General features: G+C 39.1%; 1 protein-coding gene across 3 annotated transcripts in view; it reads left to right on the top strand.

Moving 5' to 3' along the window:
* The window catches only part of mitfb (melanocyte inducing transcription factor b), a 44,526-nt gene that overhangs the window by 7,190 nt on the left and 17,444 nt on the right, over nt 1-19,892 (top strand). For 2 of the 3 annotated variants that reach the window (XM_088991245.1, XM_088991248.1), the window contains exon 2: nt 10,867-11,098. In XM_088991245.1, coding sequence (XP_088847371.1) covers nt 10,867-11,098 — 232 coding nt within the window. Of the gene's footprint in view, nt 1-3,049; nt 3,128-10,866; nt 11,099-19,892 lie in introns of those variants that run through there. The other variant, XM_088991254.1, reaches the window with a different exon arrangement.

Here is a 19,892-nt window from a genome sequence, read left to right as displayed (position 1 = left end):
TGATGGTCTCAGCAAAGTGGTGGTCATTGTTGGAAAGCAGCTCCTTGCATTGTCTTCATCAAATCTGATATCATCGCCACTGGCCTTGTGGCTGTTGAGATCATGTGTTTTGAGGTCCGGAACTACACAAGAGAAGAGTTCCACAGCTGCGGAACTCTCCTTTGCCTCTTCAACACTTAAAGTAATGTAACTGTGGGATAGGCTTTCATCTCGGCGCTATTTGTGTTTAGTCGGCACAAGAAAATAGTAGTTTTTTAAACTCTGTCATAATGTTTATTAACTCTGCTAATACATATGCAGTTATCTCAAGACCTTATGATGGATATTTTTTTGCTTAAAATGACCAAGCAGTAAAATGTGGAGATTACCAATTGAATTGTATGCTGTCTGAATGAAGGCTAATTGTACACTTGAGATATGCTCAATGGTCGTAGTACTAAGTGATTCTATTCCCCACCCATGTTCCTCTAAAAAGGCACAAGGGCGATTACAGATAATGTGCCAATTTCTTCGTTGATCCGTTACATCCTCATTCTATCAAACCACAAGGAAATGACTCACGTGGCTTGGAGCGTGTCCGTCCCCGGATGCCCCTTCTCAAGTAAAAACAGAGAAAGATATTGCAGGAAGATCTGCAAAAACATCTGATGGAAACTGTGAAGCGCACTCTGTGAACCAAATTAGAAGATTAGGACCTGGCAAGTTAAACGCTGACATCTCTTTCTGGGAATGAACCTTGTCATTCCTTTAAAAGGCTTCAACTGTTCTTATCAATTGCTATCAAGTAAAAGTGATTCACTACTGTTGCCATGTTTGAATATGTTGACAGCACTTCACTTCGATTGAGATTGCAATGACAGTCCTGTCCAGTCCTTTGACAAACACAAAGTTTCTCCCTCCAGCTGTTTGTGAAGTCGACTGCATACCATATTTTTCTTCTAAGTATTGAAAATTGATTTTTCATACTGTATTTCACAGTCATACCTATGATCACCTTTTACACCCAGTTGGTAAATACATGGAAAAACCACCTGCGGCAAAACACCGGGACAACAAAGGTCATGTCTGTCACGGAGGGTCCTAATGACCTGTATCCCGGATGAGAGGTTTTAGGCTCTCTGGCTACAGTAGAAAGAACAAAGGTCTAGTATTTTCCTCCAGGGTGTGTTCCTTCTCATTATTGGACCACGAGTTTCTCTTTGTTAGGACATGATCAATGCGACACAAACTAGATTTGATGTGCAATGGCTGATGGATGAGGAGTGCCCCCTGCTGGAAGGATAATTGAAACTCCATTGACTGGATATCCAATAGAATACAGTCAATCGAGTGGTTAGCACGCCGACTTCACAGTGTAGAGGTCGTGAGTTCAAATCCCACTCCGGCCTTCCTGTGTGGAGTTTGCATGTTCTCCCTGTGCTTGCGTGTTTTCTCTGGCTCCTCTTGTTTCCTCCCACATTCCAAAAAAACCCTAGGTGGGAGTGTGAGCACGAATGGTTGTTCATGTCTGTGTGCCATGCGATTGGCCGGCAACCGGTTCAGGGTGTCCCCCGCTTATTGACCAAAGATGGCTGAGATAGGCTCCAGGCAGCATAGCGACCCTTGTGAAAATAAAGCGCTTTGTTAAATACAATACAATACAATACAATACAATACAATACAATACAATACATATTGATTTATATAGCGCTTTAACAACAGCTGAAGCTGTAACAAAGCGCTTCACATGGACAGTAAATAAATGAATGTATGAATCAATAAATTTTAGTATTAATATTGACATTAAAACCCATTCCGATGAGGCTGTACAGTGATACCTCGGTTTACAAACCCCTTGGTTTACGTCTGTGTAAACTCTCAGTCGTACAGGAGTGGTCCATCGATGAAAAGGTTTCTTCAGCCGTCATCTGTACTTCTTTGAAGGTGTCGGACGTTTCGCTTCTTATCCAAGATGCTTCTTCAGCACTCACAAACTGTGGGTACCCTCAGTGGTCTTTTAACAAATGTCAAAAGGAAAGAATAGGGAATGAAACCAAAAATTCTGAAGGTACTAATTCGCACTGAATATTCAGGTAGTCTTGTTTTAGAGTTGATGAGGATGCCTGACATGACGTCACGTCTGGAACACCCCTGACCAAGAAAACGACACACAATGCATTTTGGGTACTTTGTTTGGTCTGAAAACTTCGGGTTGATCCGTGTTGATGGTGAAATTAGATGGAAAACACATAAATAACGCGATTGTGTGTTGCAAGATTACTATTTGATACTAGTTGACACAAATTCCAGGCTGACAAATCAGCCCATTTCCAACGGAGCTTGGGTGCCATCTTGTGCATTCTCTGGGACGCTACATTGGACTTCTTTAATCGATTGCAAACATTTATGCTTTCCTCTTCAGAACTATTTGAATAATATTCATAACTGGATGAGTAACAAGAAAGCATCTTCTCCGAATTTGAAGACATTGTTTTGATTCGACAGCAAGGCAAGATGTCCTGGCGTGACGTCACGAACAAGGGGGCGGGACCTTCTGAAACTCATTTTCAGAATCAGAATCAGAATCAGAATACCTTTATTCGTCCCGCAATGGGGAAATTTGCAGTCCACAGCAGCAATTGAAGAGGGATTTTGAAGTAGTTGAAGTTGAAGTAGTTTTGATAAGTATTAGTAGTTTTGGGACACTTTAACTCATTTTTACTGGTGTTTTGCATTTGACTAAGAAAATCAGCCTGTGTGTTTTGGGTATTTTAGATGCTATAAAACGTTTTTCTGATGTCAGTTAGGAGACAAAAAATGGTGTTGGTTGTCAGCAAGTGAAATAGTATCTACGTGTGTATTTGGAATCTGCGCTTTGGTAGTCAGTGTCAGCCGCGCACTCTTTCCCTCAGCTCTGGTGTGCACAGATGGGGGGCTGGTCCTCTGCCTCTGACTCTGCGTGGCGATTGGCGAGCGCGGGCAGGGCCCCTGGAACCCCCCCCCCCCCATCTGACACACTTTCAGCACTGTACCAAGCGGCATGACTTTCACTAGACTCCAAGGACGGGCAGTACACCTTCAGGAGTAAACAAACAAATATGGAGGCCGTCGGAGTGCAATTGTACAGACCGTGCTCATTTGACCGTGTGTGAGTATGGCGACACAGCGGATCACATATTACAGGCATGTGTTAAAATAAGGGATTGTGATGTCCCCTTTGGAATATACCTTAACCGTGTGCTGTTTGTGTCGCGAAACGTTTAACTCCTTCAAATCAGCATTCAGTGATGAATGAACACAAATAGTCTCCATATATCCACTTTTAAGCCCAAAAATACCAATAGGATAGCTTATCAATGATTGAATGATGCATTTTCGATGAGGCCATTTACCATCAGTACCCAATTCCCCCACTTATTGGGAATTTATCCAATGTGAATAAAGGATATCTCATCTCATCCCTTTCAAAGGTTCATCCAATTTGCACTAACCAACTCAATTTAGGATTTTGTTTTGTTTAAATCAAGCAAATATTAGTGTACTAAAGACATACGTAAAAGACTACTCTCAAAATGCCCCTTTTTCGTCTATCTATACACACCCCTGCCCTTTTCCCATAACTTGGACATAGTTGGTGGAGGAACCTGACACAGTTTTGCCATTCGAAATTATTTTACATACGTTGCTAACAATTTCTAAAAACAATGACGAATCAGCACCAAAACGTATGTGAACATCCCTAATTATGGCCATTTCAACTTCTGAAATTGTCACATATATGAGACTCTATCGCGATGAATGAGATAATAAGCAGATATATGCGGATTTGCTTTCTTTGATACTTCCCCAAGGCTTTAACAAGACTCGTGAATATGCACTATATGAATATATATGCACAGTATCTGCTTATCGCTGGATCTGGCAGCCAGGCTATGAGTCTGACCCACCTGGGATCTTAATAGGCAAATCCAATCCAATCCAATAATCACAATAATCATAATAATCATAATAATCATAATTATAATACATTTCATTTATAAGCGCCTTTCAAAACTCTCAAGGACACTTTACAGTCACAGGATGATTTAGAGCATTCCAGTCATCTATAACATCACAAAATGGAATATGCTTGTACAGAAAATGATAGGTTCCCTGAAGTGGTCTTTTTTTTGCCTTTTCCCAGATACCCAATATCAATTCACTAAAATAAGAATTCACTTATTTTAGACAGAAATAATTATGGGGGCTGTGTTGTACAAAGAAAGAAATCAACAATACCATCATATGGTACTTGTATCCTTCACCAACTTCCCAAAAGTGAATTTACACTTCCAATAATTCATAACTGATCCCTTAAGCAGGGATTCACATCTATATTTCATGTATCTTTTCACAAGCTTGTGAACTAATAAACGAGGTTTCAATTGGAGAGCTAGGTTTTATTTATATGTGCCTTGTTTTGTGACCACTTGGTGGCAGCAGAGGTGATCTTTAACCTCAGGAAGTCAGTTGTCGGGCATAGTTTAGATTTTACTAAGACTTGAGGGTGTACTGTAACCTGTCGAGTAACGGTTCCACGTTGCCACTGTCGTCCCGAGAATTGAATAAGTTTTGAAATATGTATTTTAACAGGATGCAACTCACAACTAGTGCTGTGATAAAGACAACTCTATCCAAGACCAATACTTGCCAGAGACGAGACCTGAAAAAGACAAGGCCAAAACCAAGACTTGACAATCAAGGCTAAGTCCGTGATTAGCCGAGACTGAGACTAGATCCAAAGCAAAACGTTTTTTAAAAACATGAAAAAGTTACACAGTGAAAGTTGCCAACATGACAAAATCTTGAATATTTTGTTTTTTCAATGAAATTCTTTCCCCCCCAAAAATTGTGATTGTATTTTAAGATAAAAGTGAATTTTTTTATGTTGCGTTGATATAAGCTACATGGGCTCTTCACTAATTTAGCAACTGGTAGCACTGGTCCAGCCAACTTTCTCAATTGGTTGCATCAGCAAATGATATGTTCACCCCATTTATTTATTCATTATACTGCACACCAAGCATATTGATGAATAGATGTGTAATATAAAAAAAAACACTGACACTGACTGAAATTATTAAGACTTGAAAAATATGACAAATGAATAGGAAAAGTGTTTGCAACAGGTAATGGTTGACCAAACAGTTTCTTTTTCACCTTTGTAAGAGAACATTTTTATCCCGGTGTATTTCTCTCAATTTTTTCCCTGTGTACAGACTTCAATACAGTGATACCTCGGCTTACGAACGCTTGAGCTAATGAACTTTTCGCCTTACGAACCTTAAATTCGCGAGAATATAATCTTGGCATACGAACGAGTTTTCGGGAAACACACGGAGCTACAGTACAGTGATACATTGGCTTACAAACTTAATTGGTTCTAAGAAAGTGTGTGTAAGGCAAATAGTGTGTATTCCGAAAAATTAATTTCCCATAGGAAACAATTAAAATGAGAATAATTCGTTCCCAGGTCCTCACAAGACATATTTTTTAACTAAATATGTCTTAAATGGCTGGCGGACTAGTTTTCGGCGGAAGAACACCGAACTACACGGCCGAACGGCGCCACCGTGCTTTCTCTGGGTGTATATGTGGCATACGTGGTTGGCTATCAAGTGGATACTTTTGCTGTTTTGGGACCGAAAAAGACCCCACCACTGGCTAGTGTTCAGCCGAAGAGGACACAAAACAAAATTACGGTCAAGCAGAAGAAGCAGATCATCGAGAAACATGAACGCAGTGTACGTTTGTGTGACTTAGCGTCCAAGTACCAGGATGCTAAGTCGACCATTGCTACGTGTGGCTATGGGTGTTTCTGTGTTGTCTAAGCAACGGTCTCAGGCAACAGAAGAGGTTGAAAAACTTCTGTTTATTTGGATTAACAATAAGCAGCTCGCAGGGGACCGTGTTAGTGAGGGTATTATCACCGAGAAAGCATGGCAACTTCACTCGGATATCATCAAGAGGCAACTACATACACGGCCATCACAGAGGTAAATAAAACGACTTTATTATACTGTACAGTTTATTTCTTTTATTACAATGCAATAGCACATTTATTATACATAAAATAAGGTATATTGTGTGTGGTTTTAAGGCTTATTTAGTAGAAATTATGTTTTATGGGGACCTGGAAATGGATTATTCTCATTTTTAATGGTTTCCTATGGGCGATTAATTTTCGGAAGACACACTTTTTGCCTTACACTTTCTGGGAACCAATTAAGTTCGTAAAATGAGGTATCACTGTACTAGTAATCTATCTATTTTTTGTGTACAAATAATAATGCGATGAGACAATTCAGCATGTGTTTGTTTTCACTGTCATAATGGCAGGAAGACGTTATTTCAAACTGTCCTGTGATATAAATGGAAAAAGATTACCAGGTCAAGGGTAGACCTTAAAGAAAATGATCGATTTTCTTTTATTTTTATTTTGCCTTCACTATGACTGGACAGTCTTATTCTGAGCACATTGTAGTGCCAAAAACTGCTCTTCATAACACATAACACAATTTTTATGTTTTATGTCATTGTTCAGTTGAAATATACAAGAGATAAAGGATTACAGCCCACTTAAAGTCCATTCACACTTAGGTTGAAGTTGTATGTTCTGTCTCATGTTAATATAGAGTACTGCTTTTGTTTCCATGACGCCCAGAGGCAGAGTTGGAGCGTTCAACAAAAGAGTGGTGACTCAGTGTTGCCAATTTAGTGTCTTTGTTGCTATAATTAGTGACTTTTCTAACCCTTCCAGCTACTATTTATCAAAAGAAAAACAGACAAGCAAAAAATCAGCAGGCTTTTTTTGTTGGAGACTTTTGGAAACCTTTAAATTTCCTACAGATTTGCAGATGCTCACTCTTTTGCTTCTAATCTGAAGTTAACGGTGCTCACACAAAGTCAGAATTGGGCAATTCAACTTGATAAAATTCCTAACAGATTAGTTGCGGACGCATTTTGGTAAATTGGCGAACAAGTTGTTTATTAAACCCAATGCTGGGCAGGCACTCCAGAGATCCAACTACAGTACAGTGATACATTGGCTTACAAACTTAATTGGTTCTAAGAAAGTGTGTGTAAGGCGAAAAGTGTGTATTCCGAAAAATTAATTTCCCATAGGAAACAATTAAAATGAGAATAATCCGTTCCCAGGTCCTCACAAGACATAATTTTTAACTAAATATGTCTTAAAACTACACACATTATACCTTATTTTATGTATAATAAATGTGCTATAGTATTGTAATTAAAGAAATAAACTGTACTGTATAATAAAGTCATTTTATTTACCTTTGTGATGGTCATGGATGGCTTGTTGGAATGGATAGCTTTTTGCATAAAGTGTCTCAAGGAGCTCTGGGTTGTACATCTCTAGAAGTTGTGCTATTGCAACAGCAACAGATGCAGGCAGACGCACTAGAAACTTTATTCATAGCTGGTTCCCTTGCTTGTATGTTCTCTTCAAATTGTACAGATTACTTGTGCAGGTTATTTGTGGAGCCGAATTGCTGAGATATTTTAACCTTGCAGTCTACACTCTGCCTTTGATCTACAAATAAAGTTGAAACGAGTCCAAATTTCAATAATCGAAGACTGGGGTTGGGGAATAGCCGGCTGCCATTTCAAGAGCTCGAAAAACCGGCTCGTTCGTAAACATCACATCACTCATTGTGGCACTCTGTGTGTTTCCCGAAAAATAGTTTGTATGCCAAGATTATATTCTCGCAAATTTAACATTCGTAAGGCGAAAAGTTCGTGAGCTAAAGCGTTCGTAAGCCGAGGTATCACAGTATTTGTATACAAAAATTCAACAATGGTGGTGTGTTGGCCGAGTGGTTCGTGCATTCACCTCACAGTGCAGAGGTACTGGGTTTGATTCCAGCTCCGGCCTCCCCTCTGATTTCATGCATGGCTTTTCTCCAGGTACTCTTGTTCCTCTTCCAAAAACATGCCTGGAATGTTAACGGAATACTGTAAATTGTCCTTATATTTTTTATATTATATTTGATTAAACAACCAGTAGTGGTAATTGACGATACAACTATGGCAAATCGGCATTGATAATGGCATGGAAAATCTGGTTTCTTTGCAGTCTATAGCTTGCATTTTTGCTCATGTCCAAGCTTCAGTCGGTGTGTCTTCAGACAATGACATGATATTCATTGCTGGAAGAGAAGAAGGGGAATTATCGTACGCTGAGACTCCAACACCCAATGAATGCACGCCAGAGCAAAGCTATGTTTGACTCAGCCTGCTAATTAGTCCGATTACTGCACAGCTGGATTGGCCAGGCGTTTTGCTGAGTTTTATCAAAAGGATCACTCACTCGATGAAGGCTCCATCCCGACAACTTCTGCTTCAGCAGAGTCCCTCTATTTTAGGAGCGCCCGACCGACTCTGTCTGACCAAGAGCCGTCTCGGTTGGAAGTGAGTGGGAAAACTGAAACAGCCCTTCTTGTTCCTCTTTCTCTTATGCAAAAACATTTTGAGCGTACTGCTGAATTTAGCTCAAAGCGCCTTTGGCTTTCAGGTTCAGCTTTATTCTGCTCATTTTATCATGTTTGAGTGGTACCTGAAAGAAGGTCCGGATCAGCGTTACTCAGCTTGTGATCGATCTTCAATGGCTGATGTCGTGCTGAAATGTAGCAGATGCAACCGTGTAATGCAGCCAAACCCAAAATCGTTCAACTGACAATGACAACAGTAATAATAATAATAATCATAATAATAATAATAATAATTATAAGAAGAAGAAGCCTGTAAAATGGTAAGCACACTTTGTTTAGGGGAAAGGTCTGTACTGTTGGACAGTCTGTGGCTGGATGGATGCATGGCTTGAAGAGCCCGTGATGGGAAGAAAGGAGCATAAGCGCAGAGCGCCGATGCATATGTAGAACTGTCGCGGCTTGGAATTGACGCGGATTTACGTGGGAAAGGAGATGTGAGACAATCTCTTTTCATCAATGAATGCGACAGCTTCCAAAACGTAGCATGTAGCAGACATCTGGTGAAAAGGACGCTTTGATCCATACATAGACATGTGCAAAAATGTGTCCACTCCAGTGCCAGGGTTTTTGTCATAGTAACTCGAATTCCAGGACCCACAAAATATTCAGGCCGAGCATTACATAAACATTCAATGTAGCGTAAGAAAAATCAGACTCACCTGATCTGTAATGGAGAGCCCAGACACCCTACTGTCATCACAAAAAGAGTTAATTCCTTAATTATACGGATCTGGAGTTATATGAGCTTGAAATGAGGGCGGCTGTCCAAAATACAATGCAATACATACATCTTGGTTTATATAGCGCTAAGCGGGAACAAAGCACTATCACGGAAAAAAGTGAAGTGCTGCCCCCTTGTGGGAAAAAATTGCGAGAGGCCATGGCCAGCGCTTTATTGGCACCCAAACAACAAAAAATAAAACCCGAAAAAATTCAGGAATGGCGCTCTATGCCACATTGTCAATTCCCAAATAAATTTGTGAATGGCAGTGAATGATTTTAGTTATTCTACTTAACCTTTTCAGTCTCCCCGTCCATCTTTTCTGGCCCTCACTTCTGCTATGGACGACTGTCTTTGGTGTCTTAAAGGACAACCGACACCATTTTTTTTTGTTTCCTAACTGACATCAGAAAAACGTTTTATAGCATCTAAAATACCCAAAACATGCAGGCTGATATTTTTAGTCAAATGCAAAACACCAATAAAAATGACTTAAGGTGTCCCAAAACTGCCACAAAATGAGCTCGGAACTGGGCAGATTCAGAAAGTCCCGCCTCCAGTTTGTGACGTCACGTCATGAAACTCCTTCACAAAGTTTTCCAGAATCAAAACAATGGCTTCACAGAGTTGCTTTGTTGTTACTCATTTAGTTATGAATATGATTCAAATAGTTCTGAAGAGGAAAGTCTCTTGATTAAAGAAGTCCTTCCGTATCGATTTGAGCCGTCTGGACTCCAATGTAGCGTCCAGAAAATGCACAAGATGGCGCAAGAGTTCCATTGGAACTGGGCTGATTTGTCCGCTGGGAATTTGTGTCAGCGAGTATCAAATAGTAGTCTTGGTGCAACACACAGCGATTCACCAGCGCGTTATTTATGAGTTTTCCTTCTAATTTCGCCATCAACACGGATCAACATGAAGTTTTCAGACCAAACAAAGTACCCAAAAGGCATTGCGTGTCGCTTTCCCGGTCAGTGACGATACCTACCGTGACGTCACAGTAGGCATCGTCACCAACTCGAAAACAAAACATCTTCTTTATGCGTGTTACCGCAATTGGCTGCGACACACAACGATTCACCATCACGTTATTTATGTAGTTTTCCTTCTAATTTCGCGATCAACACAGTGTTTTCAGATGAAATAAAGTACCCAAAATGCATTGTGTCGCTATTTCGGTCAGGGGTGTTCCCTCCGTGACGTCACTTAGGGGATCGTCATCAACTCGAAAACAAGACTTCCTGAATATTCAGTGTGAGTCTTAAAACGTAAAATATAGCTATATGCGGTGGAATCTTTGTAAAATACGCTCAGTAGAAGTCATTTGAAGTGATTTTACAAATCATGGACACAACTTGTCCGGAGACGTCGGTTGTCCTTTAGGTGTAAATAAGACAACAGTCCAGCACGAAAAAGTGATCATAAGTACCATGTTAAGCAATGGGAGAGTGGCCCCCGCACCGAGCAACTAAATCCCACGGCGAGACGTGCTAGTGAATCAACGCCGCTAATCTCTCACCATCATCTTGCTTGACCTCTCTCTGTACACCTGACCTCTCTCTGCCCTCTCATTTCACTTTTAAGTTTATCATCATTCTCCTCCTTTCACCGCAGCCCGTCGGAGCAACGCAGCTCTTCCAAGCCTCCTCTAAGCTCCTCGGCCACCACCTCGCGCATCCTGCTACGTCAACAGCTGATGCGCGAGCAGCTTCAGGAGCAGGAACGGAGAGAGCAGCGCAGGCAACAGGACTCCCAGTACCCACAAACCACAGCTGCACAGAGCCCAGCCATCAATGTCACCCTCCCTGCACCAGCCGCGACACAGGTGCCTATGGAAGTGCTGAAGGTAAGACCTTCTAGTTCTGCTGTATGATGCTGAAACAGAAAGAGGAGAAGATGACACCAAATGTGGTCATTCCGCTAGAATATTTCCACCCCTGGAACCTGCGTGTGTCATTCGTGCAGTCTGAGCAGTGTATTTAAAGACTGTATTGACTGTAGTGAGTGGACAGTAGGGAAATCACGGAATTACGATGAGTGTGTGTTTAAAAAAAAACAAAAACTCAGGGGTGAGTGAAGTGTGTTCAAACGTGTATATGGGGATTATCTTTCTTGAGAGAATTCCTCTTTAATGCATGCTGTGCTTCCAGCCATTTGGATTTAGCCATTTTTAATCCTATTTGCTCAACTACATTCACATCTTTTCCTAGCTTTGATTCCCTGGCAGTGCGAGGGCCAGGAGTCTCTTAAGGTTTTTCTGTTCAAGTCGAAATCGTAGCATTTGTGGGTGCATTTTTACACCGGTTTCTGGTAAGTGTCTTTTTTTTTTATCCTGTTGTCCTGATAATATTGGTAGCAAGCAGTGTGTTGTTATTCTTTTTGACATTGTGTGACTTTACAGTTTGTTTGTTTGTTCAAAGATTCTCCTGGAATAGTTGTTTGTGTTCTAAAAAATATATATTTTCTGTAGTTTGTCAGAATATAATGCATTTAAAATATCCTGTGACTGTAATGTGTCCTTGCGAGTTTTGAAAGGCGCTTATCAATGAAATGTATTATTATTATTATTATTATTATTATTATTATTATTATTATCAACTAGAATTTACAACATTAAGATTTTGGAGACAATCACAGATCAGAATAAAAATATGATAGCCAATCACCGATACGAGCAAAAACCAATCTATTTAAATTAAGCAAATTATTTACTGTACAGTTGACCCCCCACTCCTTGTCGATGATCAAGACCAGCCCATATAATTGAAACGTCTCTGGTGAAAAAAACAACAACAAATGAATAATTCTCCCAGTAATGCTGATAACCATTTACATCATAATGTAAGGGGAAAAAAAGAAAATAAAATATCTGAATCACAAAGGCTTTAACCCATTTACGCTAAGCGTGTTAATTTTGAACACAGATAAATTCATTTTCAAATCCATTAATGTTGTTTCTGGCCACATTAATTATTGTTAACTCATTCATTGCCATTCACTAGCATTTCCTTTTTCCATGATAGCGCTTTGTTCCAGCTTCAACCATGGTTAAAGCGCTATATAAACCAATATGTATGTAATGCATTGTATTTTGGACAGCCGGCCTCATTTCAAGCTCATATAACTCCAGACCCGTATCATTTAGGAATTAACTCTTTTTTTTTCTCATGAAAGCAGAGGTCTAAAGTTTCTAACATTGTATTGAATGTTGATGTTGTCCTAAAACTTAATATTCTGTGGGTCCAGGAATTCAAGTGACAATGACAAAAACCCTGGCACTGCAGTGGACACATTTTTGCACATCTGGCAGTGAATGCGTTAATTATATATAATTATATTATTGTTAACTATTTACTCCGTTTGAACCTATTTGATATTCCGTTTTGATTTTATTTAGATTTTTTTCAAAATGAATTTATCTGTGTTCATATGGAAAGTGGGTTAATAGTCCCGTAATGGGTTCATTTGCATAAACATGCTTAGAAACGATAGCAGCACAGAATGGATTTGGGCTGCACACGATTGGAAGAACATACGTTGTGGGTGTTGAATATCGGGAAATTGATTTTATTGTAATATTTTAACAGTTATTAGTCATTTTTCCCCTCCTTTTAAGAATAATATTAGTACATTTCATTTATAGGTGCCTTTCAAAACTCTCAAGGTCACTTTACAGTTACAGGATATTTTTTTCTGTGGGTGAGCAGTGGCAACCACACGCGCCAGCGTTCACTCAATTCAGAAGTAACTCAAATAGTGCACTAGTAGACCTTGTCATTCAAGATTCATAAAAAATAGCCATTATTAACACTGTTGAAATCATAAGAGCTCCGAATTCCAAGTCCTTTCTTCATGCATTGTAGTTTCTTTGAACGCAGGAAGATGAAATCTTTGGATTGGATTTGCCTTTATTAGTCTCACAGTGGAGAAATTTACATTTCACGGCATATGCATTCACAAGTCATTAAACTGATGCGAGGGAGACAGCGTGATTCGAATCAAACAACACAGTGATTCAAGTTGCACTGATTAAAAAAACAAATCAAAGTTGTTTAATCTCACATTATGTTGTAAAGCGTCCATACACTTGCAGCTAGTGTGTAATCTTTGTTGAACTAAATCCATCCGCGGCACATCGAGAGATTTCATGGTTGCTTGCTCAGCCAAACTTTCAGCACCCTTGGATGTGTGTGGCATGGGCCACGCATGGCGCTCAAATACAGTATAAGGACCACAAACACTGGTCCTCTCACGCAGCATCAAGCTAATCCGCACCACCCGCCCCCTCCTCAAACCCTCACCTTGCGTACAATACGTCGCGTTGGAGTTATTTTTTCTAGTTTGGCAAGAGCTTACAGACATTCTTCGCTGACTGAAGTTGTCAAATGAAAAGGCCGTTCCAGTTTGCCGCTGTTGAGCTGGGTTAACCTACTCCCCCTGTCTGTGGTTAGATTAGTCGAGTGCGCGCAAAGATCAGGGGTACCAGGCAGAGCTGCTGGACCTCAAAAAGTGCAAACATTAAGCTCAGATGAGTTTATCTAAAGACTGATTGGACCTTTAATTAACCAAGTGACCTCTGACCTCCCGGGGTATAACAAGGGATCAGTTTAGGGATCAAGACAAAGGAGAGCACAGCCTTGCCACACACTGAAGACTAATTCAGTGAAGAATGCTCGTAATTAGCCCATGCCGCTTTCATTCCACTGCATATTTAAAAGGGAAAAAAAGCACCTCTTTGAAATGTGTTTAGGATAACTTCCTAAAAGGGTAAAATATAATTTTTACCCCCCCCCCCCCCCCCCCGCTTCCACCCACACCCAGAGGGATTTATGGTATCTCAAAAAGAATAAAGTCCGTGGTACATGTTCTCTTGGATTATAAAGTCAGTAACTCGTGATCCATATGCTCACAAGTTATAAAAAAAAAAATCACATTAACTCATTCACTGCCATTCCCGAATTTATTCGGGAATTGAAAATATGACGTAGAGCGCCATTCCCGAATTTGTTCGATTTTTTTTTTTTTTTTTCATGCTTGGGTGCCGATAAAGCGCTGGCCATGGCCTCTGGCAATGTTTTTTCTTTTTCACAAGGATTTCCCTTTTTTCCATGTTAGCGCTAATAATAATAATAATACATTTCCTTTGTAAGCGCCTTTCAAAACTCTCAAAGTCACTTTACAGTCACTGGATCAGTTTTTCTGTGGGTGAGCAGCGGTAGCCACATGCGCCAACATTCACTCAACCCGGAATAACTCAAATACATTAAAAAACTAGCTCGCTAGCAAATAGATAGCCAACAGATAGCCAGCCAGCTAGCTAATAGCCAATAGATTCAGCTGTTGTTAAAGCGTTATATAAACCACTATGTATGTATTGCATTGCTGTTTGGACAACCACCCTTTTTTCAACGTCATATAACTCCAGACCCATATAATTTAGGAATTAACTCATTTTTTTTCTGATGGAAGAAGAGATTCTAAGGCACAGGTGTCAAAGTCAAGGCCCGGGGGCCAAATCCGGCCCACCACATCATATTTTTCGGCCCGCGAAAGCAAATCAAACTTGTGAAATTCCATAATGCTTGCTAAAATCCTAACCAAAATGTCATATTTTGGGATGTAAACCACAATAACAGTCATTATTCTTGACTTCCGATTTGAAAACAAGTCATTCATGAATTTGTTGTGCGCTCTATTTGTAATCTGTGGAGGGGATTCAAAGTTCTAATGGCTTCCCCAAATTCATCACGGCCCTCGAGAGGAAACCATAACTACAATGTGGCCTGCGGCAAAAAAAGTGACTTTGACATCCTTGGTCTAAGGTTTCTTACGCTGTATTGAATGTTTATGTAGTCCTAAAACTCAAGATTCTGTGGGTCTTGGAATTTGAGTGAAAATGACAAAAACCCTGGCACTGGAGTGGACACAGTTTTGCACGCCAGGCAGCGAATGAGTAAACATTGGCAATGGCCTAAAACTAGAAAGAACTGTACAAAAGTGTAAAACAACAATAATAACGTGATCCTCAGAGAACAGACCGAAAATGATGTAATTTAACACGGAACTTTATTAAAAGCTCAAACAACAATTTGGTAAATACAGTAAAGTCTCGTTATAACGATATCGGATATATCGATAGTCCCGGTTATATCGATACTATTTCTATGCACGCACGGAGAAAATTACATGCAAACAGGGTCGGATATATCGATAGTCCCGGTTATATCGATATTTTTTCGGACTCCCTTGAATATCGATATAATGAGACTTTACTGTAATTCATTTTACTTCCTATAGCAAAATAATTCACAGAGTTTACGATAAAACTCAAACACTTTGATGGTGTAAATCAAATATGTTGCAAAGAAAAAGACAAAAGAAAAGCACAAAACAAGCTAAAAGAATTAGAGGGAAAGTCATAATGCAGCATTATATCATAATGTAAGGCATGTATGAAGCAGTGATTCTCATCTGCTGGGTTGTAAACCTAATAAAAAATTAAATACCATTTACCAAGTACAGGACGTCTTCACTTTATGACACTCACACACAACAACATGCAATAAACTAGTATGTGTAACTGAGTATAATTTGTGATCATGTGGCACAAGAAGGATCAGATTCTTTTGTCCTTCTTCTATTATATATCCCTTATGAAACAAAAATATATTTTCCAATGAATAACTCTAATATATTATAATGTAATATATACTATTCAATGTCATTTCCCCATATACAGTAAAGTCTCGTTATATCGATATTCTCGAGAGTCGGAAGAAAAATATCGATATAACCGGACTATCGATATATCCGATCCTGCGGCATGTAAATTTTCTCCTTGCGTTCATAGAAATAGTATCGTAATAAGCAGTACTATCGATATGACCGATATCGTTATAATGAGACTTTACTGTATTTTATATTTTAAATTCATTTATTATATATTGTCAATACATATCTTGTACAGTATATTATATATTGTTCATAATATATTGTAATATATTGCAAAATATACAAATGATCACCACTTTTCATATACTACAATATATTCAAAAATAAATTGTAATATATGCATGTGTATATAGTACAAAATATATGTAATTTTGCATTCATAAATAACTACCATCATATATTACAATTTATATTCGACAATATATGAGTGAAATATGTAAAAATATATGACTGTACTGTTTCTCATATGATTGCTTTCTACTTTTGGCCTCAAGTATTTTTCATCCAAATATTTACTGTTACTATAACTTTGATAATGAGGTTAGTATGGGATAGTGATAGATGGCACATTCTGACTTCTCTACTTGACAGCAGTGTTTCCTAACCAGGTGTACGGATATAGGTTTGTGCACACATTGCAGAGGGGACAAGGACACTTTTCATACCCGCATCACAACACCCCTAAGTCAAATCAAATGTCTCCTTAAAGCTTGAATGACTGATAAAAAAAGAAACAGCTATTCAGGTTCTTGATTTTCTTGCTGATATTTAGGTCTAAATGCTTCTGTGCTGCCCGTAAACTAAGCCCTTGCGGGCTTAGCCTGAGCTCGACAGTGAGCTAAACTTCATATATAGTACATACATAGATGGATAGATAGATAGATATTTATTTTTCATTTGCCGATCACTTGTATTAGGGTGTGTTTTGAGGGAATCGTCAAACCATTTGAGTGGGAGTTTTACCTCCGTTAACAGCTTCTGGCATTCATTCATGTATAAATAAATATTGATGAATAATGTGATTCTTAGTAAATATTTCCAAATGCGTAGATACATTTTTGATGTTTATTAAAAAATATATTCCATAAAAATGGCCGCATTGTAAATGTTTATTCGAACGTTAGTACCCATAGACACATCCCTCGATAAATTGAAAGAAAAGTTTACATCATTTTTTTTCCCGGCAACTGTTAAAGGACAACCGACGTCACTTTTTTAGTTTCCTAACTGACATCAGAAAAACTTTTTATAGGATCTAAAATACCGAAAACATGCAGTATGATATTTTTATTCAAATGCAAAACACCAATAAAAATGACTTAGTGTCCAAAATCTGCAAAAAAATTAGCTGCAAATTGGGCATTTTCAGAAAGTCCCGCCCCCAGTTTGTGACATCACACCAATACGTCTTGCATTGCTTGAGAATCAAAACAATGGCTTCAGATTCGGAGAATATGCTTTCTTGTTACACCTCCAATTATGAATATGATTCAAATAGTTCTGAAGAGGAAAGCATACATGTTTGCAATCGATTAAAGAATTTATTCCATGCCATTTTGAGGCAACATTGGGGAGAAACGATCACCAGAAAAGAGGCACAAAATGGCGACCTACTGTGGCCACCTCCGTTTCCACAGGCTGATAAATTCCTTATATGGAGCTTGGACACCCTCTTCTGGCGGCTTTTGGGTGCAACACAAGGTTTTCAGACCAAACAATACAGCAAAATACATTGACGTGATGGAAGGACTGCTACAGTGTGTCTTTTTTTCGGTCAGGGGGCGTTCCTTTAGTGACGTCATGTACGGACTCGTCACCAACTCAAAAACAAGACTTCCTGAATATTCAGCGCGAATCTTAAAACGTAAAATATAGCTATATGCGGTGGAATCTTTTTAAAATACGCTCAGTAGAAGTCATTTGAAGCCATTTTACAAATTATGGACACAACTTGTCCGGAGACGTCGGTTGTCCTTTAAAGGAAATGATGGGTTATATTGAAACAAATGTTTGTTATGTTTACATATGCTGGTGACCAGCTGAAATAAAGCCGCAACTGTTTCACTTAATGACCCAAATAGTTGAGAGCTTAGCATCCGTTTGCTAAAACAGCAGTGACTGCCTAAAATTAGCATCAAGGCTGTATAGAAGTAAGCATGATGCTGTCCAACTTATAGAATTTAAAGTCTATTAAGTGTGCTTAGCTAAAATGTAAATATTGAAAAAAGAGGAGTTGATTTAGGCTACTTTTTGTACAGTATATTTTCTGAAGTCACTAAATCTTGTGGTTTAACTTCAAAAAGTGTTCCGAGCAAATATATTGTACATGCATGGGCTTTGGGATCTGGGATCAATTCTTTTGATTTGTGAAAGAATATCAGTGTCCATCTCTCCCTTGACTTATATTCACCCTTCACCTGATTTAAAATAGGTACAGGCAAACGTTGATGCCAAATTTAGCAAGGCTATTAGAATACTCAAGGAGTATCGAAACAAATCAACGTGTTGATTTACAGCGTGGTTAGCTCTGGGAAAACTGTCGATAATACATTTATTCATTGAGGTTAGCATTTTCACGCTCAGTTTCCTAATGTGCTGTGAATTTCCCCTTGAAGACGTACGCATAGAATTGTCATGTTCAAAAAATATAATACAGTGAGACGTCAGTTTACAAACCTAATTGGTTCCCAGAAAGTTTGTGTAAGGCTAAAAGTTCATCTGCCAAACATTTATTTCCCATAAGAAACCATTAAAAATGAGAATAATTTGTTCCCAGGTCCCCATAAAACATACATTTCGACTAAATAAGCCTTAAAACTACACAAAATATACCTTAATTTATGTATAATAAATGTGCTATTGTATTGTAATTAAAGAAATAAACTGTACTATATAATAAAGTCGGTTTATTTACCTTTGTGATGGGCGTTGTCAATGGATGGTAGCAATGGTCGACTTAGCGTAATGGTACTGGGACAGCTAAGTCACACAAACGCACGCCTCGTTCGTGATTTTTGATGATGTCCTTCTTCTGTTTGACCGTAATTTTTGTTTGTGTCCTCTTCGGCTTAACACTAGCCCGTGGTGGGGTCTTTTTTAGTCCCATAGTAGTAAAAGTACTCCACTCTATAACAAACCACGTCTGCACTCAATTAAATGGAGGGGGGTGAAAACTAGTCCGCCAGCCAACCCCACGTTTTTGTTTTTCGATGATCTTCTTCTTCTGCTCGACCGTAAATTTCTTTTGCGTCCTCTTCGACATAACAGTAGCCTGTGGAGGGGTCTTTTTCGGTCCCATAATAGCACAAGTACTCCACTCGATAACAAACCACATCTGCACTGAAAGGGGGTGTGGAACACTTGTCCGCCAGCCAACGTGGCGCTCTGTGTGGTTTGGTTCGTTTGCCGAAAACTAGTTTGTATGCCAAGATTATATTCTCACGAATTTAATGTTCGTAAAGCGAAAAGTTCATAAACTAAAGCGTTTGTAAACTGAGGTATCACTTTATGTGTTTTCGAGAACTATTTTTAAACAAGACATTTTCTTTCCAACCCTGGAGAAATGTGGTCCTGTGGTTGAAAACAGTTGTAAAGGAATTCATTGAGGTTTTACTTACATACAGACATACCTTTTTTCAAGCCCTGATGAGGACTGAAGATTGCCAGTCCATGATCTGTTTTTTTTTCTCATCAAAATCACAATTGTTCCAGTGATTATAGCACAGAGCGGGCCTGAATCTTCGTCATCACACAGAGTGGTCCATTCTTTTGTTAATGGTTCCTTTTTTTCCAAGTCTCCGGCAGGAACATCACATAATGCCCTTAAGCATACAAGTCAAAAAACTAATCACACGTCCCGTCTGATGTACAACAACATGCTTTGTGCATGTTTCTGACTTTAAATATGT

This window comes from Hippocampus bargibanti, linkage group LG01, assembly GCF_051943395.1.
Source record: "Hippocampus bargibanti isolate YZ-2025 linkage group LG01, ASM5194339v1, whole genome shotgun sequence".
In the NCBI taxonomy this organism is placed as follows: domain Eukaryota; kingdom Metazoa; phylum Chordata; class Actinopteri; order Syngnathiformes; family Syngnathidae; genus Hippocampus; species Hippocampus bargibanti.
This window is presented reverse-complemented; position numbering and strand designations above follow the sequence as displayed.